Source organism: Phyllostomus hastatus, unplaced genomic scaffold (genome assembly GCF_019186645.2).
Source record: "Phyllostomus hastatus isolate PE091 unplaced genomic scaffold, TTU_PhHast_1.1 phas_contig_159, whole genome shotgun sequence".
NCBI lineage: Eukaryota > Metazoa > Chordata > Mammalia > Chiroptera > Phyllostomidae > Phyllostomus > Phyllostomus hastatus.
Window position 1 is genome coordinate 2,794,922 of NW_025333640.1, and position 26,626 is coordinate 2,821,547.

Sequence of the window (26,626 nt, forward strand, 5' to 3'; positions counted from 1 at the left end):
ATCAGCACCAGGTGGTCCAGGCCTTGCCCTGTGGACACAGATGAGGAGCAGATGGAGAGATGTCCAGGTGGATGACACCATGTTGAAACGTCAGGTTGTTGCAATTGCTGCAAAGCAAATTGCCCCCAAACTTGGTGGCTTTAAATAAGAATAAACATATATTATCTCACAGTTTCTGTGGTTCAGAAATCCAGGGGTGGCTGAGCTGGGTGGTTCTGGGTTGGGGTCTCCCACGAGGTCGCAGGCAAACTGGTGGCTGGGGCTGCCCCTCCCGAAGGCCTGGCTGGGGCTTCCTCCCGTGACTGTCGGGGGTGGCCTCAGCTCCTCTGGGCACTGAGTGTGCTCCTGGCGTGGCCGCTTCTCCCCAGTGAGCAGTCCAAGAGCAAGGTGAATGCGGCGGCGTCTTTTATGACCCTGTGTCAGAAGGCACACGCTGTCACTTTAGCCATATTCTGTGGGTCACACCCACCGGCCATTGCAGCAGGATGCGGATGCCAGGGGCCACCACAACGGACAGCTCGTTCGGCCCCAGAGCCTCCCTTTCTCATCCGTGCAGTTGGGTGGCTGTGCCCTGGCCTCACTGGCAGACTGAGGTGGGAGCCGTGAAGTTACTGCGCGCCTGGCGCGGGAGAACCCTCAAGGTGCAGGAGCTCCTGCAATAACCCTGGGGCCCGGACGGGTGTCCAGTCCTGGTTCCAGCCCAGCTCGGGCCACCAGCTCTCTGGGAGACTTTGAGCAAGCCCTGCCCCCTCGGCCTGGGGGTGCAACAGAGCCAGCTTGGCTCCTAGGGTTCCTGAAGCTCTGCCGGCCATCCCTGCTGGGAAATGGGGCCTGGGACTGGAATGCTGAGGGAGTGCCTGCCCCAGGCTCCCACTGACCTGTAGTCTGACTGGTGGGCGCCCACCCTGTGAAACACGAGAGCCAGGCCCAGGGGCCCTCCAGCTGAGCAGCCTCTGTGGCCCTCGGCATTCTGGAATACAGGTGCAGTGTCTGTGGCCCAGCCCGGCTGCTGGAGAGTAAAAATATATCTGGAAGGAAAACTGGGCCAGAAACCTCTCACGCGGACCCTGGGATAGCGCGTGATCCTGGCCAGGCATCTGCGGGGGGGAGCCGCCTTCTGGGGAAGCCCTCTCCCTGGCATCCCTGTCCAGCCGTCCTGGGACTTGGCTCCAGGCTGCTGGCCCTTCCCCAGTGGCGATGTGCAGTTGCATATCTGCCACTGGGACCCAGTGTCCCCTTGGGGAGCCCCTGTTCCCCACAGCCAGGAAGAGTGGTGTTAGCTCCTGGCATGGGGGGACCCAGGCCTAGCAGCCAGAGCTGCACATGCCCCACCTGTGACCCGTGAAGCCTTGCCCTGGACTTTGTGGGGGGCACTCAGGCATCTGCCTGGGGGAGGTGGTCAGCAGGGAGGGCAGCAGCTGTAAGACAGAGCGCTCGGGAGCCCTCAGGTCCAGCCAGGCTTGCAGCCCATCACCTCTGACTTCTCCACTCATGCACTTAGGCAAGCTTCTATGTGAAGTGCCAGCTGATCTCTGTCACATCTGTTTAATTCTGTCCTTGTGGAGATTTGTACATTAGTGGGCATGGCTGTGTTCTAATAAAACTTTATTTATAAAAATAGGTGGTGGGTGGGTATGGTCGACAGGGAGGTTTGCTGGCCCGAGTTGAGTTAACAGATATCCCCCAACACATACCTTGTTCTTCAGGCAGTGCGAGTTGGGTTTCCTTCACAAAACATCCTCATACCGCTTCTCTGAGCTTTTCCCCTCTGAGAAGAAAGGAGACAGGCACTGCTTGGGACGGGGCAGGGCAGGCTGGAGGCACCGAGGGCTGTGGTCTTGCTGTGCGTTCAGCCCTTGGTTGAACGTCCAGCTCCAGGGAGTGTGTGCAGGATGAGTGGGTGAGCACTTCCCCTGAGGCTCCTAATGGTGCTCACTCACAGCCTCCTCCATGCAGCCCTCCAGGTTTCTTGCTTGGGGAATACTCACTGAGGTCTGCTCTGGGCCCAGCACTGGGCTGGTGCGGAGTCACTGAAGGGGACAAGGAGAGAAGGCCTTCCCTCTGGAGCTCCACTGAGGGCAGGATGTCAGCGGGGAGCATCAGAGGGAGAGGCCAGGGTGGCCAGGAGAGGGTCACACTCTAGGTCCAAGGACAGCATGGGAAGCGTTCACTGAGTAAAGGGGCGGTGGGAATGAAGGGGTGTCAGCAGCAGGGCCCAGGGCCTAGGGGTGCAAGGGAACCTGGGCAGTGGAGGGCCTGAGGGAAGAGCCCCAAGGGGGTGCCAGGCTGGAGGGGCAGGTGGGGGCCAGGCTGGGCTGTGGGGCAGGGGGAGTGAGGAGGTTGGGAGTGCCTGGGGGCAGTCGGAGGTAGGCGGTGACACCTGGGAGTGTCTGGGTGGGGGCCGGGACCGTGTGCCTGGGGCTGTAGTGTGAGGGGCTCTAGTGTGAACGGATGCAGGCTCCCCTCACCCCAGCATCCAGAACTGTAGAAGACGACCAGTCTCCCTGGCTGTGATGCTGTGGGTGGCGCTGGGCAGTGTCCACTGTGTGGCAGGGGCTCTGCGGAAGGTCACACAGGCCCAGAGAGAGCACACAGCTGGGCACGTCTGTACCCAGGACGGAGCAAAAGTTGATCAACAAACTTTAGTAAACTAGCAGCTCTTTGTGCTGGGCCAGTGCTGAGCCCACTAGGGACTCTGTCCTTGAGCCCAGTTGAGACGGGGACAGGTGACCAAGTGGCTGCAGAATGTTGGGCCAGGTGCCTGGAAGCACATTGGGGAGCAGCAGCTCCACCTGGAGTATCAGGGTGACCTCTGAAGTGCTTCTTGAGGGAGAGGCTGGTTGCTTGTTCCAACAGGCCAGCTGGGGCTGTAAGGACTCAGGATGTCTGTGTGGTGGTGGGGGGAGGGGGCAGTGTTTGCTGATCTCCGACTTAAAGGATAGAAAAGGATCTGACTAACCCACATAGTTGTATGTTGGTGTCTTTTATATTATTCTGTGCTTTTCTGGGTGTTTAAAATCTTTTCAATAAGATTTTATTTATTTTAGAGAGATAGCAAGGGAGGGAGAGAGAAACATCAGTCTCGCCTGCCCCCAACTGGGGACCCTGCTGCAACCCCGGCCACACCCTGGCCGGCTTCTCTCCAGCCTTGAACTCACCGGGGCCCCTAAGCCGCACTCTCCCCAGCCATAGAGTGGGTCCACGGGCGGTTACCCCTGGGGGTTTCGGGAGGGTTGGAGACACGACTGGTGGGCACGAGGCTGTGTAGGGAACGTGCATGTGTTGTAGCTTTTTAAAAAAATGATTATTGTTTTCTATGACGGCGTCCCAGTTTCCCCCATTGCTCTCTCCTGCCCCACCCCCTCCACAGCCGGGCGCCACCCCGCTGTCCAGGTCAGCAGGTCCTTTATACCTGTTCCCTGACTGGACTCTTCCCCTTCTTTCTCCCCTTCCCCCCGCCCCCAGGTCGCTGTCAGTCTGTTCCTTGTTTCCATGCCTCTGGTTCTATTTTGCTCATTTGTTTGTTTCGTTCATCAGGTTCCTCTTATAGGTGGGATCATACGGTGTTTGTCTTCCACCGCCTGGCTTATTTCACTTAGCATAATGCTCTCTAGTTCCATCCATGCTGTCAGGAAAGATAGCTTTTTATTACAGGAAACTTGGAACAGAAGACAAAACTAGACAGGATAGCACAATTGAATGTATTTTTATCATGAAACATTGTAAATACCCAGAGACTAGTATAAGGAACCCCCCCCACACTTCCTGTTCCCGTCCGTTCTCATGTTGCTGCGGGAGCGTCAGGGTCCTCCCTTGGCACTGCTGGCGTCATGCTGGGTCGCCCTTTGCTCGGGCGGGGCCGCCCAGGGCACCACAGGGGGTGCCGAGCAGCATCCCTGGCCTCCCCCTGATGCCAGGAGCACTCCCAGTTGTGACAACCACAGGTGTCCCCAGATACCACCCAGAGTCCCTGGGGGGCAGACACCACAGTCGAGAACCCTACAGATCACTCGCCCCTACCAGGTCTCCTCTGACCCCTCTCAGAAGATGTTTGCTGACCTCTGACCTAAAGGGTAAACAAAAAAGAGGTCTGACTAACCTACATAATGTTATATTGGTGTCTTTTATATTATTCTATGCTCTTCTAAGTGTTTAAAATCTTTTTTAAAAAAGATTTTATTTATTTATTTTAGAGAGATGGGGAGGGAGGGAGAGGGAGAGAAACATCGACATGCGAGATAACATCAACTGTTTGCCTCTTACTCGCCCCCTACTGGGGACCCTGCCCGCAACCCAGGCATGTGCCCTGACTGGGAATCGAACCAGTGACCTTTCAGTTTGCAGGCTGGAGTTAAATCCCCTGAGCCACACCAGCCAGGGCTAAAATATTTTTATTAAACTAATGTTACATCTAGACAAATAGCTAGTCCCCTCCATACATTTTAGCCCCGAAAGAGGTCCCAGCACCTAGGAAATATTCTCTGAGTTTAGAATAAATGAATACTGTACTGTGGTCAGGAAAGGTCTTTCTAGGAAGTGGCATGAGTATCTGAGACCCGAGCGGCAAAGGACAGGATTGATCTGTGTGAAGATGCGGGGCAGCGTGTTCCAGACAGCGCGTGTGGGTGTACAGAGGCCCTGTGGCAGGGCTGTGAGGAGCCAGTGGCACAGAGCCTGGCACGCTGGTGCTCTGGTGGCGCCCTCCACTCCCCGTGGGACCCCTCACATAAGAACGTGTTTCTCCAAAGCTTGAAAACACCTTGCATCAAAGATCACAATTTACCTTTTACCTGGAGGGAAAAGATTTTATTAATAAAATTTCCAACTGCATTGAGAAGTTGAAAGAATTGAAAAATGGAAACTCACTACTTACCACCTGAACCTTCAGTTGGCATTTGCTGTTTACTTCATCCCTCGCCCTCCTCTTCCCCGTTTCTCACCCGCTCTATCCCTCCCTCTTTCCAGCTGGTATTCCGGATGCACCTCGGGACTGCAGGCATCAGCACACTCCACCTGTAAGCACCTCAGTGTGTGTATCATTAACTGCAGTTCGATGTATTTCAATGTGTTTTCTCAACGTTAACTACTCTGATCAGCTATTATCTCTAGAATTCTCAGCCTTTCCCGACCTAACAGTGGGGGTAAAAGTCTGAGATACTGGAGAACGTGGAAGTTCTTTATTTCCGCCATGGCGTCCGGTCAACCCCCAGGTTCACACCTATTCAGTGTCACACCAGGTACGAACCTGGCAAGGAAGGATGAGCAGTTGGGGCCTCAGCACCTGTGCCTTAATGGGAGCGGGCGCCTGCATTTCACAGATAAAAATTAACCCAGCACCAGAGCGGGAAGGCGGCCTGCGAAGAGCAGGGGTCGGTGCAAAGGGCAGCAGCGCCCGCATTCCCCCTCTTCTCGCACGCTTGCATGGCGACGTGGGGGACGTTGCCCGCCACCTGCACCCCATTTCTTTCTAATGGTTCATCAGTTGGTTCTCTTGGGTTTTCTAAAATTTTGTATTTTTTCTTTGCAATCTTCATTCCTTTTCTTCTTTCTTGCCCTATTGTGTTGGTGAGTGTGCCCCACTCTGCAGTGGAAGCTCCCGGCCTCTCCTCTTGTCCTGTGGCTGATACTAATTTGTGTGCCATGAGGTTTTGCTTTGCGCTTGTTTTTAAGTAAAGGCATTCGTCTTCATTCAACCCTTGCTTTTTTTTCTTTCTCCATTTTCTTAATAATTTTTTGAATATAAAATTCATGTTGAATTTTGTTGATTGCTTTTCTGGATCCTGAGATGTGATCTCTGGGTTTTCACCTTTGGGTTACTTCCTAAATTCCCCCCACACCGTTTCTCCTGCCTGTAAAATGCGGTAGTGAGATGAGATCACTAAGTCAGGTGGTTTTTGGCTCCTTGTGCTGCCTTGGTGCCACCTCCTGTGGCTGTCCTGTGGCTCTGCTCCTGTGCCCGCAGGCTGGCCAGGCCTCTCCAGCCAATCAGGGAGGTGGGCCTGTGGCTGGCTCCTGGGGCAGCTTCCTGCTCAGCAGGGTTGCAGACTCCATTGCGGGCGGTTGGCGCTATGGACCGTGGCTCCACCCTGGGGGGTGCAGTCCCTGCACAGATCCGACAGATCTCCCATCCCCTCCCACCCCTTTCCAGGGGCAGCTCTTCCTCCCGGCTCCCATGGAACTCTGACAGTGTCTGTCAGCAGATGGCAAAGTAGACCTGATCTGCCTGTCACGGGGCACACACAGCACCAGTGGCACGTGGTTCCAAGTTCCGGGAAGACTGAGGAATCTGGGAGGTGGGGAGAGGGACCTTGGAGGGACTGTTTGGGGTGAGGTGGTTGAGGGACAGCCCCTCTTGGGGGTTAACACTCGAGCCAGCTCTTAGATGGAGCAGGGGAGCAAAGCAGGCCCTGCCAGGGTCTGGTAGGGGTGGGTCAGGTGTGGGGGAACCGCACACACAAAGGTCTGGAGGCAGGACTGGGCTTGGTGTGTTGGAGGAACAGCGACAGCGAGGAGTCCTGTGTGGCTGGAGCAGAGTAAGGGGGAGAGAGGGAGAGGGTGGGGGTTCAGGGGGGCAGGCGACATAGTCTGTCTAGGATTTCTTGGTGTAAGTGGACATGATGTCTGCTCCCTGGGGCCTTAGTAGGGCTGCGTGAGACCCTGTCGCAGGACAGGGCATGGTGGGTTGCCCTTCTGGTCACTCTGCCTGTGCCCACCCCCACCAGCCTCACCTGCCCCTCCCTAGTTTCCGCTGACTCCTGCACGTCCTCATTCTGGGCCCTGCAGCCATCTCTGCTCTGCTCGAAGCACCCCCCGCCCTGGGTGACTGCTCCTTCCTGACCCACGGAGCCAGGCCTTCCTCACTCGGAGCCGAGGCAGCTGGTCTCCCGTCCTTGAGAAGCCGCCTGGACCAGGCCACCACCCTCGGGTGGGGCCGTGCCTGTCAAGGTCTTGAGCAAGAAGGCTCAACTCCATGCCGTCTTGGTGCACCCTGGTGTCCTGGTGCCCAGCAGATGCTCAGGGCAGTGGGCGGGCCGCTGCCTCCCTGAGGGTGGGGGCCGGGCACCAGCTTCCACCCGGCGCTCAACTCTGTCTCACTGGGGGTCGGACAGGCAGAGCCCCAGTCATCAGCCCGACTTGTGTTTTCTGTTTCTTTGCTAAATTTTAATTTCTTCCGTCTTCTTTTCCTCCTTCCCTCCCTTCCTTCCTTTTTTTCCCCCTTTTTCTTTTCTTCTTTTTTTTTGCTGGGGGGGGGTCAGGCTACTCCTCTTCTTCCACCTTCTTACTTTTGGTCTGATCGCTGAGTCCGCATTGGCCCTGCCCTCAGGCTGGTGCCAGTTTAGTCACTGATTCGTTCTTCATTCAGTCAGTCATATCCATGGTTTCCTGAGTGTCTCCTGTGGCCCGGCTTTTGTTCTAGGCCTGTGGGATACAGCAGCGTAGGGGTAAAAAGCCCATGTAAAAGCCCTGACCAAGGGCTTTTGGACCAAAGGGACCAAGCCTGGTGTGTTGGATGAACAGGGAGGAGGCCCGTGTGGCTGGAGCAGAGTGAGGGAGGAGCAGGCAGGCTGAGAAGAGTTTTGTGGGTCTGGGGAGGACTTGGGTTCTCACGCCAGGGAGCCCAGGACTGCTGTGGGCAGAGCAGAGACCGGACCTGACTCAGGTGCTCACCGGCGCCCTCTGGTGGTTGCTGTGAGAACAGACTGGGGGTCAAGGGCTGAGGAGAGTCTGCTGGTCCAGTGGGGGGGGCAATGATGGGGTTGAGAGGAATGGGGAGCAGTGGCACATTCTGGACAGACTAAAGGTAGAGCCTAGTGCTGAAGGACATATGTTAAGGTCCCCTCTCAGGGCCCTAGGGGCCCACAGTCCTTTAGCAGCGTTCTCTGCCTTGGTTCCACATCAAACAAATGTGGAGAAGCAGCTCCTGCTGAGGCTTGTGTGTATGCAGAGGGGAGAGGACTGTGTTTGTTCCTCCATCTCCCTTTTGACAGAGCCCCCATCTGTCAAAAGCCAGTGAGCACTCAGGGCGTCTGCTAATGGCAGGACTGGACCGCAGGCTGCGAGGCTGTGCCCCCAAGCAGGTCTCGGCCTGGAGACAGGGCTGGGAGGGAGGTGCCCTCCCAACTCTCCAGGTCAGGCTCTTCCCCTCCTCCAGGCTAGTTTTAAAAATTAATTTCTTTGAAAAACTGGGGTGGCTCCTTCAGAAGATGATTGGTCCCGTCTTGGGCTGGGAGGAGCCCCACATCGGGTGTGGTCTCTGCCACCCCAGCCTGGCCCAGCCAGTGTGGGGGGGCACCTCCCGCAGCTGCATGCCCCTGCGCCGCAGATGCGCCCCAGGGCTGCTGCCCTTTTCTGAAGACACGTGGAGGCTGAGTGGCAGGGTCACCGCCCTCACAGGCACCATGCTGTGCTGGGGCAGATGATGAGGTTAAAAAAAGAATTTCAGAGCGCCAGTGGGGGCATGCAGGTGGCAAAACCGGGGAATGTAGCCTGAGTGACAGGACAGGGATGACTAGGGTGACCGCTCTGAGAGGAGGCTGGACTGATACTGGAAGGCTGGGGGCGGCCTCAGAAGATCGGGGGAGGGGGTTTTAGGCAGAGGGAATGGCACGTGCCAAGGCCCTCAGGGGAGTGTGTGTGTCTGTCCCCTGCACCGGCCCCACAGGCCCACAAGAGTGCTGACGCCTTGGGTTGGTGGGGAGCAGACGGACGTAGGAGGTGTGGTTTGTGGAGGAGGCCGGGACCTCGGCGTTGGCCCTGCTCTGGCAGCGGCCGTGGGATTAAGGGCCTGAAGCTGCAGAAGACTCAGGTGGTCACTGATGGGTAGGCTCTGGGCCCAGGGGCCCCCAGACATGGTCTAGAATGTTTGCCCTGGTCCACCACTGGCTTCCTGCCTTCTCTCCTCTTCTTTCCCCACACCCCAATGCAAAACCATGGGTTGTTCTGCTGTTGGGTGGCCAATGAAAATATTATGTCAGCTTTCCAGTACCTTCTGGCCCCAGCTTGCCACCGGCTGGGCCTTGGGATGTGCCAAAGCCCAGATTCATCCCTGGGGCCAGGATGCCGGGGCAGGGAGCCTCAGACATCTGTCAGTGAGCACCCAGGGTCTGGCGCGATCCCCACGTGGCTGGTGTGTCCTGGTCCAGCTGCCCCTCCTGGTGCCCTGGGTGGTGACTCTGTCTGTTAGCTGTGTCCTGCAAGCCAGAGTCCCCTCTGGTGGGCCCTGCAACCGTGACCTTAGCCTCAGCCAGCTGCCCCCCACCCAGCCTCAGTTTCCCCATCCGGATCCTGGCCTGTAGGGGATTTTTTTTTTTTTTGAGCTTTTATTTAAGGGCAGTGATCCAGGATGCACTTTAGATCTTGTTGAAAGCAGCCACGTCCACGGACTGCACACAGTTGTCACAAGCAGTGGTCCGCTCCCCCAGCACGTCTGTTCCAACCTGACCGTCTCCCGCTGTGCGCTGTTTGAAGTCTCTAATCCATACCCCACTGGAACCCGTTTAGAAGGACCCCAGACCAAGCTGTCTGCTTGGATGCTCACACACGCTCCTCCAATTCTGCCACATTCGTCTCGTCGTCCCAAGGTTTCACATCCAGGAAGATGGAAGACTTGGCAACCAGTGTGGGGTTTTGGCTTTCTTTGACTCATACTGAGCAAGACATTCTTCTCTTAGCCTTTTCGCGTCGTCACTTTCCTCCTCCTCATCAGATCCAAAGAGATCAGTGTCGTCGTCATCTTCACTGTCTGTAACTCCACGTCCTGCGGCGTCTTCCATGTTAGCAGGGCCGTACTCACCCAGAGCGTTCTTCACTCCAGGCAGGCCGGCTCAGACCATCCATCCCCCAGGGGTCTCAGCATCTGGTTCCTGTGCAGGTGGGAACTCGGGCTGGTAGCTGGGGTGGTGGTCAAGGCTGAAAGAGGACATGAGTGCCCACCCCTGCTGGTCTGGTTGTGCCTGTGGCTGTGTTGTCTTGGGTTTGTTTCATATGTGAATATTTAAGTCCTCACCCGAGGACATGCATATTGATTTTAGGGAGAGGGGAAGGGAGGGAGAGAGGGAGGGAGGAGGGAAACATCAGTGTGAGAGAGAAACACTGATTAGTTGCCTCCCATACATGCCCAGATGAGGGATGGAACCCGAAACCCAGGCACGTGCTCTGACCGGGAATTGAACCCATGACCTGTTTCCAGGATGATGCTTCAGTCAAGCATAGTGAGCCGTACTGGCCAGGGCTTATATATTTTTTTGTTGTTGAGAGATCATGCATATACCATACAAGTCACACTTTAAGCATCCAGTTCAGCATTTTTCATATCTTCAGAGTGTTGTGCAACTGTCAGTTATTGGGACAGAGAGCTCCCTCCTCTGGGGTGAGATTGACCCCTGACCCCTCACCTGGGCTTGCCTCTCTCCGGTGACCCCTTGGGTTCCCTCTCTCTGGCCCGCGCCCCTCGTGGTGGCTTGTTCACTCTCCGAGTTCCAGCCCTGTCTGCAGCCTGATGACATTTGCAGTCCTGTCCCCAGCCAGGGCTCCCCTGCAATCCAGACACCCTGGGGTCCAGCGGCCCCAGACATCTCCCTCTGGGGGCCTCACGGGGGCCTCACAGTCAGCACAGTCCCAATACGCCTGACCATGCCCCCAAACCTGCTCCTGCCCATCCCCCACCTCAGCTGGCCGCTCCTTCCTGCTATTACTTGCTCCAGCCATAATCCTTAGTCATTTCTCACTCCTTGCTGTTCTTCACTCCGCCTCCAGTGAGCATAGCCTGTCCTAACTTTAGATCTTTCCAGAATCCACCCATTTCTCCCCACCCCTAAACCCCCAACTCGGTCCACCTCATTAACCCTACTTAGACCAGGCAGGCCTCTTGCCCAACCTGGTCCCAGACACCTGACCTCACTGCCCCCACCCCCACAGTCTGTCATCCCTGCAGAAGCCACCAGAGGGCTCCTGTGAGCACCTGTGTCAGGGCCGAGTCCACCCTCTGCCCACCCTTAGCCCCTCCAGGGCTGCTGAGACCTCTCTCGCTAATCTGCACCCAACTTGTTCTTCTCACGCTCACCCTACTGTTCAGGCCCTTCTGTGCCACCCCCCACCCCATTCCTTTTGAGCCCTTGAGGGCAGGGCCAGGTCTGTTATGGTCATCGCTTGCTTCCCTGCAAGTTGACTCCTCGTGAATGAGTTTCTTGTTGCAGCTGAAACATCACTGTAAAGTTGGCTTAAAATCACACATTTATTCTCTGACAGTTCCGGGGTCAGGAGTCTGACAAGGGTCCCACTGGGCTAAACTGGGTGCGCAGGACTGGTCCTTCCTAAGGCTCCAGGGAGATCCATTTCTGGCCTTTTCCAGCTTCTAGAGGGGTTGCATCCTTATTTGTGCCCCCTTCCTCCATCCTCACAGCCAGCACTGCAGCCTCTTCCAGCTTTGACTCCGACCCGCCTACCTCCCTCTTATGAGGACCCTGTGGTGACACTGGCACCCCAGGGAATCTAGGGTCACCCCATCCCAGCACCCTTAACTCAGTTCCATCTGCAAAGCCAATTCTGAGATCAGAATGTAGACACCTTTTGGGTGGAAGGGGCAAATCTGCTGACCACCCTCATTAAACAGATAATCCTTAGCAGAAGCTACTTCACCGGTGAGGACACGGACCCAGAGAGGTCAGTGGTGAGCCTGAGGCCTCCTGCTGGGAGCCAGGGCAGAGAGGATGGTCCTGAAAGAGGAAGGTCACCCACCTTTTCACCATGAGCTTCCCTGTGTCGGGGCAGCTCTCCTGGGGCTATGGTGAGAGGGACCAAGCCCTCGGCAGGTTTTCCAGAGCAGACACCCTTCATGGGGCCGGGAGAGCTGGCACCGTTGCTCCAGCCTGGGTCCCCGGCCACTGCCTGCTGACCAGCTCCCCTGGGCCCTCCCCCAACATCACTCTCGACCCTCTGGGTCACCTGACTTCTTCGTGACCTAAGTATGTCCTGATTAAGCCCTGCCCTGCAGCAGAGGAAGATGGCACTTTGTGAATTCAAAGTCACTTTGGGGAAAATGGTGGGTCGGAGGTGGGGGGTGGCCTCTCCCTGCTGCTCCCGCCTGGAGGGTGCTGGCACCCAGCCCTGCCATCTCAGCCTGTCTCGTCTGCATGCTCCCATTTCCCATGACAGATTCTTGTGGCCCTCCCTAGGGACACAGGGTGCCCAGTGAGGTGGTAGGTGCCTGTGTGTGAGGGAAGGAGATGCTGGCAGCAGCCAGACCCCCTTGGAGCCCCTGGCATGGCCCGGCGTGGGTTGGTGTGCTGGGCCCTGTGGTTTGCATTCCTTGCTGCCAGTCTGAAGTCTCCCTTCTCTCCCTCAGATTTGACCCAGAAAAAGATGGCCCTGACCGAGGTGAGTGTCCTGTGGGCCCCGCCCACCCTGCTCTGCCTCCTCCGGCAGACAGACGAGGAAGCCCCCAGTCCTGCTTGGGTCCTGCTCTGTGGCTTTGGGCAACTCATTGTCCTCCTCTGGGCCCCATATGATGGCAAATGTGAGATGGGTGAAAACCCCATCCCCCAGCCAGCATCTGGAGTGTCAGAGAGGGGTGTAGGAGGGGGAGGGAGGAGACCCAAGGACCCAACCCTGGGCCAGCGAGGGAGATGGGGAGGGGAGTTGGGCAGGTGCAGTCCCTGAGGGGGAGGGGTCCTTCCAGGAGGGCGGTGTTTCTAGGCACCCCACCTAGGAGTGCCAGGTCCCTTTCATTGCCATACCTGTGAGTCCACTGTCTTCACCATCTCCCAGCCATGTTCCTAGAGGACTTCCCCTGGTGATGGTCACTCTCATGCACACCCACCACCACGCTGCCCTGTGGGCCCCTGCTGCTTGTCCTCAGCTAAGTGGATGCACGTGGGGTCACCACTGTCCCTGGTTAGTTTCCCATCACTGCTGAAGGTGACCTGTGGGGGGCGTGTCTGAGCTCTGTTTTATAGGAGGAGCAGCCCAGGTGGTACCAGGAGTCCCACCTGGGCATCCTGTGTCCCCTTGGAGCCAGGTCTCTGATCCCAGAATGCCACCTGCCATGTGGATCCTTCTAAGGAGGGCTTTGCCCACCTCCTGGGGTCCTGTGGGTGCTCAGGCTATAGGGCAGTGGGAGGGAGGTGGGTGGGCCCAGGCACACCAAGGGCAATATGGAGCCAGTGAAGGGTGTGGAGAAAGGATAGCAAAAAAAGTTTACTGAGGGGGCCCTGCCCCCTGGTGGCCAGTGTGCAGAACACACGGGAGCCAAGCTGAGGAATGGTGGCAGATGGGGGCCATTTAAGGGCTGCCTGGGAACCTATGTGGAGGCACTGCAGCTGGTGGCCAGAGGGCTGTGTGGGATTTTGAATGGTGGCAGATGCACAGTGGGTCCTTCTTAAGCGATGGGTGGAGCCACCAGAGGGGCATTCAGTTCCTGTACACTGGCTGGCTTTGGTCTTTGATACTAAGCTGGCTTCCGTGTCCCTCCAGGCTCCCGTGGCCCCTCCTACCATTCTCCTCTCGTGATATCACACATAAAGGCCAGTGGCTTCCACACGAGTTTGTTGGAATGGCTCATGTCACACCTGACACAGCTGTTCCCTAGAGCTTATAGGACATGGGCTGGCTCCCAGGCCAGTGGACCTGGGAGCCGATGCTATTTGTAATAGTTTCAGCCCAGAGGGCTGTTCTGCTCCCAGGGGACACTGGGACATGTCTGGGCACATCTGTGCTTGTCATACTGCGGTTGCTTCTGGCATGGAATGGGTTGGGGCCAGGGATGCTGCTCAACCCCCCCACAGTGTGCAGGAAGGCCCCACGGAGAAGGACCTGACTCCAATGTCAGCAGTGCTGAAGGGAAGACCCTAAAATTAGGGCTGGGTGGTTGGGGCAGCTGGCTTCCAGCTTTCTCGGGGAGCTGGGGTCCTGGTCCACACCCTTATGGGTGTTAGGTGGTGTCCACCGGGTGTGCAGCCTGCCCACGCAGCTCTCTGTCCCCCACCCGCCCCACACGGCCCAGTCCTGGGCTCCAGCTGGGCACAGTGACTAAGCTCCTCTCTTGCCAGGATTTCTGAAGTGTGTTATGGCCTTGGTGGCTCCTCCTTGCTGACTTTTAATGCTTCCTGTTTTCTTTCCTCCAGGCCCCGATGATGACCGGACAGCCGGGCCCTGGTCATGGGAGGAAGCTGGGCCATCGGGGTGTGGACGCATCTGGCGAAACCACTTACAAAAAGGTTCCTCCTCCACCCTTAGCTGGCTGGGGCAGAGTGGAGGGGGCTTTCAGCGGCGCCAGGGACCCCTCTGACCCCCACGCACACACAGTGCTCACCGAAGGCCAGGCTCGGTCCCTGCTGCATGGCATCATCTCGGGCAGCCGAGTGACGTGCGCCGGGGTTCCACAGGCTGCGTGGCCTGCCTGGTACTGGGAGTCATCTGTGACCTTGGATGAGCCCTCTGCTCCCAGCCCTGCTGGCTCATCTAAAGGCAGAGGAAATTACAGCTCCCCTCCTCTTTCTTGCACAGCGGGGCTGAGATGAGGCAGGCCCAGCCAGGGGCGTGTACAGGGCGCCCGGCCCCACTGCCCTTCCTCAGTCGTGTTTCCCGATGCACCAGCTTTGCCAGCCAGAGCACGCACACCGTGTCATTTCCCCTCCTGAAGTGCACAATCAGGCGGTTTCTGGGTGTCCACCGAGTTGTGCGGCCATCCACAGTCAACTTTAGACTGTTTCTGTCCCCTCAAGACGACACCCTGTCCTCCTCCCCCCCGCCAGTCCCGGCAAATGTGAACCCACTTCTGTCTCTGTGGATGTGCCTGTTCCGGAAGTTACCTGTGCTGGACACTTCACATAAATGGAAGCACACACGGTGTGGCCTTTGTGTCTGGCTTCTCTCACTGAGCATCGTGTGCCCGAGGTCCGTCCGCGCTGTAGCAGGTGTCAGAGCTTCGCTCCTTGGCCTGGCTGAGGGATGGTCCATGTGTGGGTGTGTGGACACCTGGTTTGTTTCCACTCTGGGGTTCTTAGGAATCACGTTGTTGTGAAAATTTGTGTGCAGGTTTTTGTAGACGTGCTCTTACCTCTTTGGGGCACACACCTAGCAGTGGGGTTGCTGGGTCATATGGAAACTCTGTGGAACCATTTGAGGAACTGTTCCCTGCAGCGGCTGCCCCATTTCCGCTCCTACCAGCTGTGCACGAGCGTTCCAGCTTCTCCCGTCCTCACCAGCACGTGTCTGTCGTTTTGATCACTCCCGTCCTGGTGCGAGTGACACGGAATCTCAGTGTGGCTTTGATTTGCATTTTCCTGATGGCTGATGGTGGTCATCACCTTCTCTTGTGCTCGTTGACCATTCGTGTGTCTCCCCTCAAGAGCCGTGTGCTCAGTGGTGTGAGGGAGTTGAGTGTGGAGGGCGGGCAGCACAGGCCCCCCCGGCGAGGGGTTCAGGGGAAGAGGCGACTGCAGGCTGCCAGGGCCTCGCACAGGAGCACAGGCTTGCTCGGGGGCAGAGGCTAGCTCCCGCCCCCCTGCTGCAGGCACCCAGATGGGGCACTGGGCCCAGAGTTGGAGACTGAGGGCTGAGGCGTCTTCCCAGCGCTGCGTAGAGCTCACAGCGACAGCGTGAGCCGCGGCGATGAGAGAAGCACAAACAGCGGGTGCTTCTCAGGCTTGGGCAGCCTTGGGTCCGGCCACCAACATGAGCTAGCACATTGTCGTCTCCATTCCTGGCTACTGGTGGGGAAACTAGGCACGGGGAGGCAGTGTCCTCTCTGACCATGGCAGTGTGAGTCATCTTGAAAGTGGGTGGAAGGAACCCAGGTCTGTGGGAACGAAGTTCAGGTGTCACTCTGTAAGTTGTGTCTCCCCATCCCCAAAAAGCCCTGATGGTGGACAGACTCCTGTTGCATCAGGGCAGTTTTGAGATGTTGGAATGTTCTAGAATCTTGATTGAAAATTGGCCTTGGAGTCACACGAGGTGGTGCTGGACTCTCGGACAAGCCACTTCTTTGCTGGGTGGTTGTGCAGGCCAAGCACCTACCCAAGGCCTGAAAGTCCCCGCCAAGTGCTAGTAGGCACCCTGGGGCCCCGGGTGGGGTAGGGGCTGGCCCTCGGGCAGGTCTTGAAGTGGCTGCGTTTCCCCCCAGACCACGTCTTCCACCCTGAAGGGGGCCATCCAGCTGGGCATTGGCTACACCGTGGGCAACCTGAGCTCCAAGCCAGAGCGCGATGTGCTCATGCAGGACTTCTACGTGGTGGAGAGCATCTTCTTCCCCAGGTAGGCCCGGCCTCCACGCCTCCAGCACATCGCCCAACAGCACACCGTCGAGCAGAGCAGCCCTCTGTTACCTGCGCTCCCTTCTCTGCGGCAGACGGCACAAGCCTTTACTGGCGTCTGCGGGACTTTGAGGCCTGACTCGGGGTCTGTTAGGATATTAATTTGCTGCTGAATCAGAGAGAGCCAGTGTAATAGTGGTTTTTTAAAAAAATACGGGGGAAAAGGTGGATGTTTGTTCTTCTCTCTTTCTCTCACACACAGGAAAACTGGTAGGCAGTCCTGGGCTGAACACGGGGCCCTGGGCTCCTTCTGGTTGCTCCACCGCCCTCACTGTGCGGCTGTTCTAGCAACAGTCCCAGGTTGCCCAGGCTCCTGCCATCACGCCTGCATGCCAATAGCAGGAAGAGAAGGGGAGGGGGAGTACATGTCCCTCTCCTTTGGGGCACGACCAGGAAATGACACACGTCGTTTCTGCTCCACGCGCAGCTCACTGGTCGGGTACAATCACTTGACCACACCTAGCTGCAAGAGAGGCTGGACAGAGGTCTTACTGTGGGTGGTCATGCGCTCAGCCCACATTGTGGACTCTGTTGCTGATGAAGGAAGGGAGAGTGGATACTGGGAGCCACAGCCGTCGGTCCCATTGGGAGTCTCAAGCTGCCTTTCATATCAGCCACTTAGGGAAGGCTGCGGAGCTCAGCTCCTGGAGGCACCATCCATTACAGGCTTTCCTCCCTCCTTCCTCCACAGCGAGGGCAGCAACCTCACGCCCGCCCACCACTTTCAGGACTTCAGGTTCAAGACCTACGCACCTGTCGCCTTCCGCTACTTCCGGGAACTCTTTGGGATCCGGCCAGATGATTACTTGGTAGGTGTATTGGTCAGTTGTTGCTTTATAACAAGTTAGCAGAGAGTCAGTAGCTCAAACACCACCCGGCTGTAACCTCACAGTTTCTGTGGAGCAAGGATTGGGTCAGCCCTGACTGGCTCAGCGCTTTGGGTGTTGTCCCACAATGCGAAAGGTCACCTGTTTGGTTCCCAGTCGGGGCACACGCCTGTGTTGTGGGTTCACTCCTGGTCAGGGTGTGCATGAGGGACAACCAGTTGATGCTTCTCCCCCCTCTCCTCCATCCTTTCCCCTCTCTCTAAAAATAAATAAATAAAATCTTTTAAAAGAATTGGGTACAGTTTAGCCGCGTGCTTTGCTCAGGGTTGTAATCAAGAAGGTGGGCAGCAGCCGGGGTCTCACTCAAGACTAGACCGGGGAGGGGCCCAAACCCAAGCCCCTGTTGTCATTGGCAGACTGAGTTCCTTGCTGGCTGTGGCGTGGGGCCTCCTTTCCTTCCACATGGGAGGGAGGGGAGAGCCTGCCAGCAAAGCAGATGTCTCTGTCTCCTGGGAGCTCGTCACAGACGGGACCTGCCCAACCCACTCACCACCCCCTTCCAGTACTCGCTGTGCAACGAGCCCCTGATTGAGCTCTCCAACCCTGGTGCCAGCGGCTCCCTCTTCTACGTCACCAGCGACGACGAGTTCATCATCAAGACTGTGATGCACAAGGAGGCGGAGTTCCTGCAGAAGCTGCTGCCCGGCTACTACATGGTAGGGGCCATGGGTTCCTGGAAGGTCCCAGGGGTGCGGGGCAGTGCCCTGGGCTTCCTTCCAGCCCCTGTCTACCTCCCCTGTCCTCATGTCCTTCCTCCTCCCGGCACGTTCCGCTCTGCTGCTTTTCACAGACATGCAAGAGCGTGGGCTTCAGGGCCCTGGCAGACAAGCCCCCAAGGTTCCGAGGGCACCACCCACCCTCTCGGTGGCCGTGAGAAGTCTTCCTGTGACCATGGGGCTTCACCCCACCATCCTCTCTGGGCGGTGTCCCCACACTTGCAGCAGGAATCTCTGTTTAGGCCCTGGCTCGCCGCCCTCCACCCCACTGACGTCCCTTCGTCGTGGGTCTGGAAATCGTGGCTCATGGGCTGAGTGTCTCAGCGTTTGGTGGCTCAGAGACACGGGAGAATAGGGACCAGACCACCAGCTGGCACCTCAGAAAAGACCAGCTGCTCGGGCGCCCTATTCTGGTGTGACTCCAGACCCAAAAGGGCATGTCAGGCCCCTGGAGGTCTTTATACTCAGCTGCCCCCCCTGAGTGCTGTCTGCCTCGCTGGGCCCAAGCTGGTGGGCACGGGGTTGGGCCCCTCTGGGTGCTCTGCCCAGGTTATGGCCATCTCCTCTTAGGGTGTCCATCATCCACTGTGTGTGATCTTGGGAGCACCTGGCTCCCCTAGATCAGGGGTCAACAGACTCCTGTACGGAGCCAGACAGCCCCGCGCGTGAACAGGCTGTCCCTGCAGCTCAGCCCCGCCATGCAGCTCATGCAGACGCACCCGGGGGCCGGGTGGGCCCCGTGCTGGCAGAGCTTCATCTGTGGGCACTGAAGTGTGGATTCACTGAAGTTTTCATATGTCACACATGCTGGTTTTCTTGTCTTTTTTTTTTTTTAACTCTTCTTCCACATAAAACCATTTTTAGTATGAGAACGAGCAGCTGGAAGAAGTTGGTGCTTAGGCTGGACTTCGCCAACCCCTGCCCTGGGCATGCCCCGAGGCCCTGCCCCGCATGTTCCCCCCCGGGGCAGGCTGGGGAAGAGGGACACCTGATCCGGCCTGGTGGGAAGTTGGGCCCACACACCTTGGGAGTGTCCCACGGGGTTCTTTATCAAAAAAAGGCCATGACTCTGGGCCTGGCTCTGTAGAAACAGACCCTCCTGGAGAATCAGGATTAAACTGGCTGGTGTAAAGTGGGGTGCTGGGGAGGGGTCATGGGCCCTCCTGAGGGGGGGGCCTCTGGCCTGAGATCTGAGCGGCTACGTGCGAGGCCGGCGGGTGTGGGAGTGGCTCTCAGGCAGAGTGTGGCGCCCTGGCTGCTGCCCGTTGACCCTCGCCCCACTCCCCCCAGAACCTCAACCAGAACCCGCGGACACTGCTGCCCAAGTTCTACGGGCTGTACTGCGTGCAGTCGGGGGGCAAGAACATCCGCGTGGTGGTCATGAACAACATCCTGCCGCGCATGGTCAAGATGCACCTCAAGTTCGACCTCAAGGGCTCCACGTACAAGCGGCGGGCCAGCAAGAAGGAACGGGAGAAGAGCAGCCCCACCTATAAGGACTTGGACTTCATCCAGGACATGCCAGAGGGGCTCCTGCTTGACGCGGACACCTTCTCTGCGCTCGTCAAGACGCTGCAGCGGGACTGTCTGGTGAGCCTCTGGCGCCAGCCCCGCTGCACAGAGGGGCTCTGGGCCAGACGGGCCCCCTTGCCTGGGCAAGTGTGGCCAGTTAAGGGCAGGGCTGCTGGGGGCGCTCCCCTCTCCGAGCCTCAGTTTTCCCCCCAGTGAACTGGGATGCTGGTGAAAGCTAGTGCAGCCTGGCACCGGGTTCCAGCACTCCTTTGTCCCTGTATCCTGAAGAGGCTGTGCTCCTGCCATGGAGCCCAAACCCGCGGAGGCAGCCCAACACTCTCACGCCCCTTAACAAAGGGTGCCTCGGGTCTGAGCCGCCCCCTGCCCTCACAGCATACACTAGCTCCATGTGGCCTCTTCCATGGTTAGGTGCTTTTTAGGGATAAAGAGCGCTTCACAAGCCCTTGCAGTCTCCGTCTGGCCCCTGCAGCCTGGAAGGTCAGGCCACTCCCCTCTCCAGCGATGTGGAAGCAGAGGCCTGGCCAGGGGTGTCCCTGTGCTGGGTCCCCAGCCTGTCGGGCTGGTCTGGGTCTCTGGCCCCTCAGCCCACTGCCCTCAGCTCACAGACTCCTTGGAAAACCTGACACAATGTCACCAGAAAACTGCTTAGATGTCTCAGGGCCTTTCAGCTTCTGGGAGCTCATCCCTGGAACCTGGGTGGTCTTGGGCCTGGGCTCCACCATGGGGCCTGGAGAGAGCGTCACACCCACAGCACCCATGCTCCTCTGCTGGCGCCAAGGAAGCAGGAGTACAGAGCCAGCTGCTCTGTCTTGGGGGAGGAAACTTCTGTCCTGGCCCCGAGAGGCAGCGTGGCCTAGAGCAACACACCATGCCCTAGGCCACCCAGCAGGACCCGGTCCCAGTTCTGCCCCCATCTCCCTGCTGCACAGCCTGGCCTTGCACCCCTCAGTGTCCTTATCTGTGAAATAGGGATAGTGACAGGGTCTCCCTGCGTGGCTATGAGGACTGAGTGGACATCGGTGCAGTGTGCAGCTTGGGGTCACCACCAGGTTTAAGGGAGGGGGAGTGGGGACAGGGCGTGCGTCTCCTGACCCACTCCCCTACACACACTGGGCAGGTGCTAGAGAGCTTCAAGATCATGGACTACAGCCTGCTTCTGGGCGTGCATAACATCGACCAGCAGGAGCGGGAGCGGCAGGCCGAGGGTGCCCAGAGCACAGCGGATGAAAAGCGGCCGCTAGGCCAGAAGGCTCTTTACTCCACAGCCATGGAATCCATCCAGGGCGGCGCTGCGTGTGGGGAGGCCATCGAGACGGATGACACGTAGGTGCTGGGGCTGCCGGGGCTTCCGGTTCTGGTTTCTGCCCACACGCTCCTGCCAGGCGTGAACAAAGGCAGGGGAGTTGGCATGGAAGGCAAGCAACGAGAAAGCAAATGAAGCCAGAAACCCGTGTGCGGCCAGTTTCTGGTTTGTCGCAGGGACAGCAGCATCTGCCCACCGGGCCTCACGAAGGTCGTGCGGACGGCGCACGGCTGTGGCAGAGTAATCGGTGGGTGGAGGCGTTGGCCAGCCACGTGGGAAACGGAGGCCCCCTCCCTCCTGCTGGGCTGCACCGCATGGAGCACAACTGGACGGGTATTGGAAGGCGGCACAGGAGATAGAGGTGGCCAGGGTGCGGGAGCCCTCTTACAGCAGGATGCCTAACCCGGAACCCCCCAAGGGGCGGGACTGGGAGTGTGGCTTCCTCAAAGGTGAATGGCGGCCATCCCAGTTGACGAGGCCAGAGAGAGGAGCGTGCCTCTGACCGCACTCACTGAGCCTTGGCCTCCCAACCCAGTCCTGCCCTGGGGCACAGGGTTGGCCAGGGAGACAGACGCAGGGCACGTGCCCCTCCCTCGGCACTGGGAACACTGGGGCCTTATTCTCTGTGGGGGGCACTCTGGGGTGCTGAGCAGCATCCCTGGCCCCTACCCACTTGATGCTAGGAGCATCCCCAGTTGTGATGACCACAGATGTCCCAGTGTCCCTTGGGGCAGAGTCTTCTGGGTGAGAACTGCTTCTACAGATGGGTCAAGATTGCCCCTCATCACCATGCACTGGCCATGCTGAGAACCAGCTGGACTCGCTACTTATGTTGCCCTGTTCTGTCTGTACGGGGGCCCTGGAGGAGGAGGGTGTCACCCCCCATTTTTATCTGGAGAAAGGAGATCAGGTGTCCTGTGTGCTGTCCTATGTGCACAGCCAGCTGGTCGTGGGGCCCAGGCTTGACCCCAGCCCAGCCACTGCCCTAGGCCCCCAGACTCGGAAGGCAGAGGAGGAACCAGGCTCAGGGCTACTAGTGGGGCAAGATGGGAGGGGGCGGCATGTGCAAAGGCCCTGTGCAGCAGGCCCTGACTTCAGACCGTCCTGGCATATTTGTAGGATCGGCACAGGGCCTGGCGGGGGATGGCAGGGCGTGCAGGTGAGCCTAGCGGTGCATGGAGTGCAGTGCGCAGGGCCTCGGGTTCATGGGTTTGGGGTCACGGTGGCTTCAGGACAGCTGCTGCATCGTGTAACCTCATTAACCAGCTGGGCTGGGCATGTGCAGGCTGGGGCTGCGTGAGGTAATTAACTCCCTAGATTGCACCCAAGAGGCCTCACGGCCCTGCCTGGGAGTATGTGTGTGCACTAAGTGTACCTGTGTGTGCACAATTATGTGTGTGTGTGCATATGTGTGCAAGTTGCTCGAGTGCATGTGAATGTACTGAGTGTGCGTGTATCTGCATATTTGTGCATGTGTACGTGTGTGTGCACCTGGGCCTTGTAGCTGTGACCCCTCAACACCCTTGGGCCTCCAGCGTTGAACTGGTGAGCTAGCTGGGGAAGCTGCTCCATCCCATGCCAGGACCCACTCTGAAGGTCCAGCCCAGCTGCCACCTGCAGGGGGCATGTGGATTCTTGAGCCCCAGGCTCCTTCAGTCCTGCCTGCTCCTCTCTCCCTCCATCCTTGCCTCCCCCCAAGTCCCAGACTGGGAGCGGGCCCCCAGCAGGGTGGGTCAGTCCCCGGTCCCCTGCTGGGCTGCGTGGGTGATGGCGTTCTGGGCTCTTCTCTCTCCAGGATGGGTGGGATCCCTGCTGTGAACGGCCGAGGGGAACGCCTGCTTCTACACATTGGGATCATCGACATCCTGCAGTCCTACAGGTGGGTCCCTCGCCCCCGAGGACGTACTTGCCCTGGGAAGCCAGGCTCTGTCTGCTTGCAAGTCTCTCTTAGCCTTCTGGAAGGCTCCTGCTTGGCTGCCCACCCAAGCCCTAAAGGGAGACATTCGGTCCCCAACCCAGTGAATACACCCCCGGAATCTCGATTCGTCCCAGGGACCCAGTGACGTTGGAGACAGGTCAAGGCTGGCGCAAGGCATGGGGGTGGGCGGGGTGTTGCCAGCTGGTCTCCCACCCAGCCCTGCCTGTTGAGCACGTAGCGTGTCACATTCTGGGCTAATGAGAGCAAGACAGAGATGCCCCATCGCTGTGAAGAGTGGCGTCTCTGGAAAGTCCCCACATGAAGAAATACATGTGGCTGGTGCCACATGCCCTGTGGTCTCCAGTGTGGACACGAATGTGGCAAAACCTGAAGGAGCAGATGCCCAAGCTTTCCTTGGAGCTTAAAGCTGGGGTGACAGGCAGCCCCATTGTTCATGCCTTGTTCTCTGTGAGCTTTCTGCAGGGGACACTTTAAAATTGTCATTAGATTTTTTTAAATTTTTATTTATTTTTAGTGAGAGGGGAAGGGAAGGAGAAAGTGAGGGAGAGAACCATCAGTGTGTGGTTGCCTCTTGTGTGCCGCCTACTAGGGACCTGGCCTGTAGCCCAAGGACGTACCCTGACTGGGGATCAAACCATCGACCCTTTGGTTCGCAGGCTGGCGCTCAATCCGCTGAGCCACACCAGCCAGGGCTATCATTAGATTTTTATTGTGAGAGCAGTCTATGCCTATTACACATAATGCAAGCATTATGGGTTGTAGGAGCAGCAGTCCATGTGTCCCATCCACACCACTCCAAGAAACCCACCTGGCATGGGGGGTTTCTCTTCTTTGTACGTTTCTCTTTGTTAAATACAGCAGGTCCTTGAACAATTCTTGCATTTTACCATTGCTGAGATGCCTAGGCATGTAACTCTTGTTCTTATCAGTTAGACTGCTATAAAGCTGATGTCGTTATACATTGTTTCTGTTCAAATTTCTGTTCAAGTCTCAGAACCCGTAAGTATAGACTTACTGTGTGAAAAATCAGTGCCTGCCCACCAACTTTTCATGCCGTGGTTTTCTCCACCAGAGGGCCATCCTGGTCCCTGCAGGTCCCTCAGCTTAGAGCAGGGCTAGGCGCCTTTCAGAGCAGCCGGCCATGGTTTCTGCCTCGGCCCCGGGCAGGGCTGAGAGGGGGTGGTACCTGACAGCAGCGAGTGGGGGTAGGAGTGTCTTAAGGGGGTGTGCGCCAAAGGAGGGATTCATCCCTCCCACAGATGAGAGGAGTCCAGGAAGGCTACCTGGGGGAGACAACGTTGTCCCCAGCCCAGGTGTGTTGCAGGGTCCTGGCTGGGGGCCACTGCACACGGCACTGACTCTAGCAGAGAGGAGCCAGGCTCGGCCTAGGCCAGGAGGAGAGAGGAGAGGTGGGCTCCAGGAGGCGCTAGCTGTCTGTCCCCCACGGAGGGCCAAGCACCGTGGCCTTCCCACTCCATCCTCCACGTCAGAGGTAGTGGGAGCTGCTGGCAGGCTGAGCAGGGGGCGAGGAGGGAAGACAGGAAGGAGGGTGGTGGCCTCCAGCTGATGCAGCAGGCAGCCTCGGTTTCTCTAAACCAGAGCTTCTTCACCTGCTCAATTCCAGGGGCACCTGTAGTCACGATGACCACAAATGTCCCCCCAAACATTGTCCAGCGTCCCCGGGGGACAGGATTGTCCTGGTAAAGAACTCCTGGACCTGAAGATTTGGCTGACATTTGGTGCTTTTCCTCTGCAGGTTCATTAAGAAGCTGGAACATACCTGGAAGGCTCTTGTCCACGATGGGGTGAGCGTCATTCACTCACTCACTCATTCCTTCATCCCGTCTTTCAGTTCACAAATGCAGTGGCCATCTCCCTGGGTCAGGCACAGGTGCTAAAAAGAGCTGAGAGTCATGTCTCCCCTTCCTGGAGTGGCTGTCCAGTGGAGGCGGCCCTGCGACCAGGCAGGAGACTGTTTTGTGGTGTTACCAACCCACAGTGGACAGGAGAGCCATCAAGGCCAGCTGGCCATAACCCCAAAATAAGATTTGTGTCTGCCCAGGGGGGCCCCAGATCTTGATCAAAGTAGCCATCCAGCTGTGAGCAGAAGGGCCCAGATTCCTTCTGTTTGTTGCCACACACTCCCAGGCCGTACCCTTGGCCCCTGGCCCAGGCAGTGGGTCCCAAGTCACACTCCAGCCAGAGGGAGGTGCTGAGAAGCAGCCAGGGGAGGGGGCATGCCCTTCCCTCTAAGAGCTGAGGGACTCCCTGTCGAGGCTAGCTCACCCTCAGCCATGGTCACGTGGCCACGCTCAGCACAGGGAGGATGGGAAATGTAGTTTTCGTTCTAGGAGGCCATGTATCTAGACAGGGTCTGTTCTGTTACTACAGGGGAAGAACACTGGACTGGGTGGGGGCCGGGGATGCTACTCAACACCCCACAGTGCCCAGGACAGCCCCAACCCCCAGAGAGTGGCCCGGCCCCAGTGGCCCCAGTGCGGAGGGGGAGACTGCTGCAGAAGGCAAGGGAACTGGATCCTGGGGAGCAGCAAGGAGTCTGCTTTAGGGCCCAGCAATTACTGAGCACCTACAGTGTGCTGGCTCCCTGCCTTGTGTAAATCCTGGTGAGCACAGCAGCCGCCCACCCACCCTATTGCTCACATAAGGAAACGACTTCCAGGAGGGCAGGAGGGGCAGTGCACTGCCCAGGGCCCCCTGGCAGTGAGTGCTGGGACAGCTGGGCCTGCATGGCACTGAGGACACCAGCCTTCTCTTGTCACAGCTGACCGGCTCTGCCCTTGGAGCGGGCACAGCCGTGTGCCAGTAAAACTTTACTTACAGAGCAGGTGTTGGGCCGTGCTCTGCCAGCCCCTGCTGTAGAGGATCCCTCCAGTTCCTTTTTTTGATAATTTATTTGTTTACTTCTTTGAATTGTTATTTCATTCACACGGCTCAAAAAATTAAATGGAGTTATAATGTAAAAATCTCTCTGCCACTGTTACCTGATCCCTGGGCCCGCTCCATGAAGCCCTGTGCTGTGGCCCCCTCCACAGAGGAGGTGGCACCCCCACAGTGGCCTGTCCTGGGCTGACCCCCACAGTGGCCTGTCCTGGGCTGTCCCCTGGGACACAGGGAGCCCTGTGCTCACGCCTCTACTTGCCCTCGGGCCTCCACATTTCTTCCCAGGACACCGTCTCTGTCCACCGGCCCAGCTTCTATGCCGAGCGTTTCTTCAAGTTCATGAGCAACACGGTTTTTCGAAAGAACTCCTGTGAGTTGCCCTGGCCTCGTGGGTGGGAGCGACCTGGGGCGAGGAGAGGAGGGCTGGCGGCCGGCCCCCAGCGGGGTCAACTAGCACGCCCCCTTCTGTCGGGCGGCCGTGCCACATCCAAGTCCGAGCCCTGGCTTTGTCTTGTGCTGCCTGTGTGACCTTGGGCCAGTGGAGGGCATGGGCCCCGGCCCCTAGTGGACAGAAGCTGTGAGGGCCACACGTGCTTCACAGAGACAGGCGGGCTTGGCCTTGCTCCAGCAGCCAGCGGGGCTGCCCACAGCTTCCCTCTGTCGCCAAGGACGTGGGCTTTGCTGGGCCCTGAGACAGTCGTCACCTAACCAGACGTGTCAGGGAGGGTACGGGGTGCACGGTAGTGGCCCTTGCCCCGGGGGTGGTCTCGGGAGGTCCCTGATGTGCACTGGCCTCCAGAGGCCCAGACCCGGTGCACACCCCAGGCTGGGATCCCATGTGCCACGCGAAAGAGTCTTTTTCCCAACATGTCTGTGTGTCTGTTGTTTGCCCCCCCAGCCCCCCTCCTCCAAAATGCAAGGTACTTGTTGGCCTTTGTCACTGTGTCCCCAGTGTCTAGCTTGACGGTGTGTTACGTAGTAAGGACTCAGTAAGTGTCTGTGTGTGCCCTGCTCCCCAGGTCTCGAACCCTGTGGGG

At 58.1% G+C, this 26,626-nt stretch overlaps 1 protein-coding gene and 1 pseudogene across 6 annotated transcripts in view; one reads left to right on the plus strand and one right to left on the minus strand.

Moving 5' to 3' along the window:
- Positions 1 to 26,626, plus strand: part of PIP5K1C (phosphatidylinositol-4-phosphate 5-kinase type 1 gamma) — a 52,374-nt gene that overhangs the window by 13,189 nt on the left and 12,559 nt on the right. For all 6 annotated transcript variants that reach the window (XM_045830909.1, XM_045830911.1, XM_045830913.1 and 3 more), the window contains exons 2-11: positions 12,344 to 12,375; positions 14,121 to 14,213; positions 16,121 to 16,251; positions 17,002 to 17,119; positions 17,701 to 17,853; positions 19,204 to 19,503; positions 20,564 to 20,769; positions 22,545 to 22,628; positions 24,445 to 24,493; positions 25,875 to 25,959. In XM_045830909.1, the coding sequence (XP_045686865.1) occupies positions 12,344 to 12,375; positions 14,121 to 14,213; positions 16,121 to 16,251; positions 17,002 to 17,119; positions 17,701 to 17,853; positions 19,204 to 19,503; positions 20,564 to 20,769; positions 22,545 to 22,628; positions 24,445 to 24,493; positions 25,875 to 25,959 (1,251 nt within the window). The remainder of the gene's footprint in view (positions 1 to 12,343; positions 12,376 to 14,120; positions 14,214 to 16,120; positions 16,252 to 17,001; positions 17,120 to 17,700; positions 17,854 to 19,203; positions 19,504 to 20,563; positions 20,770 to 22,544; positions 22,629 to 24,444; positions 24,494 to 25,874; positions 25,960 to 26,626) is intronic.
- LOC123813725 lies at positions 9,351 to 10,016 on the minus strand (annotated as a pseudogene).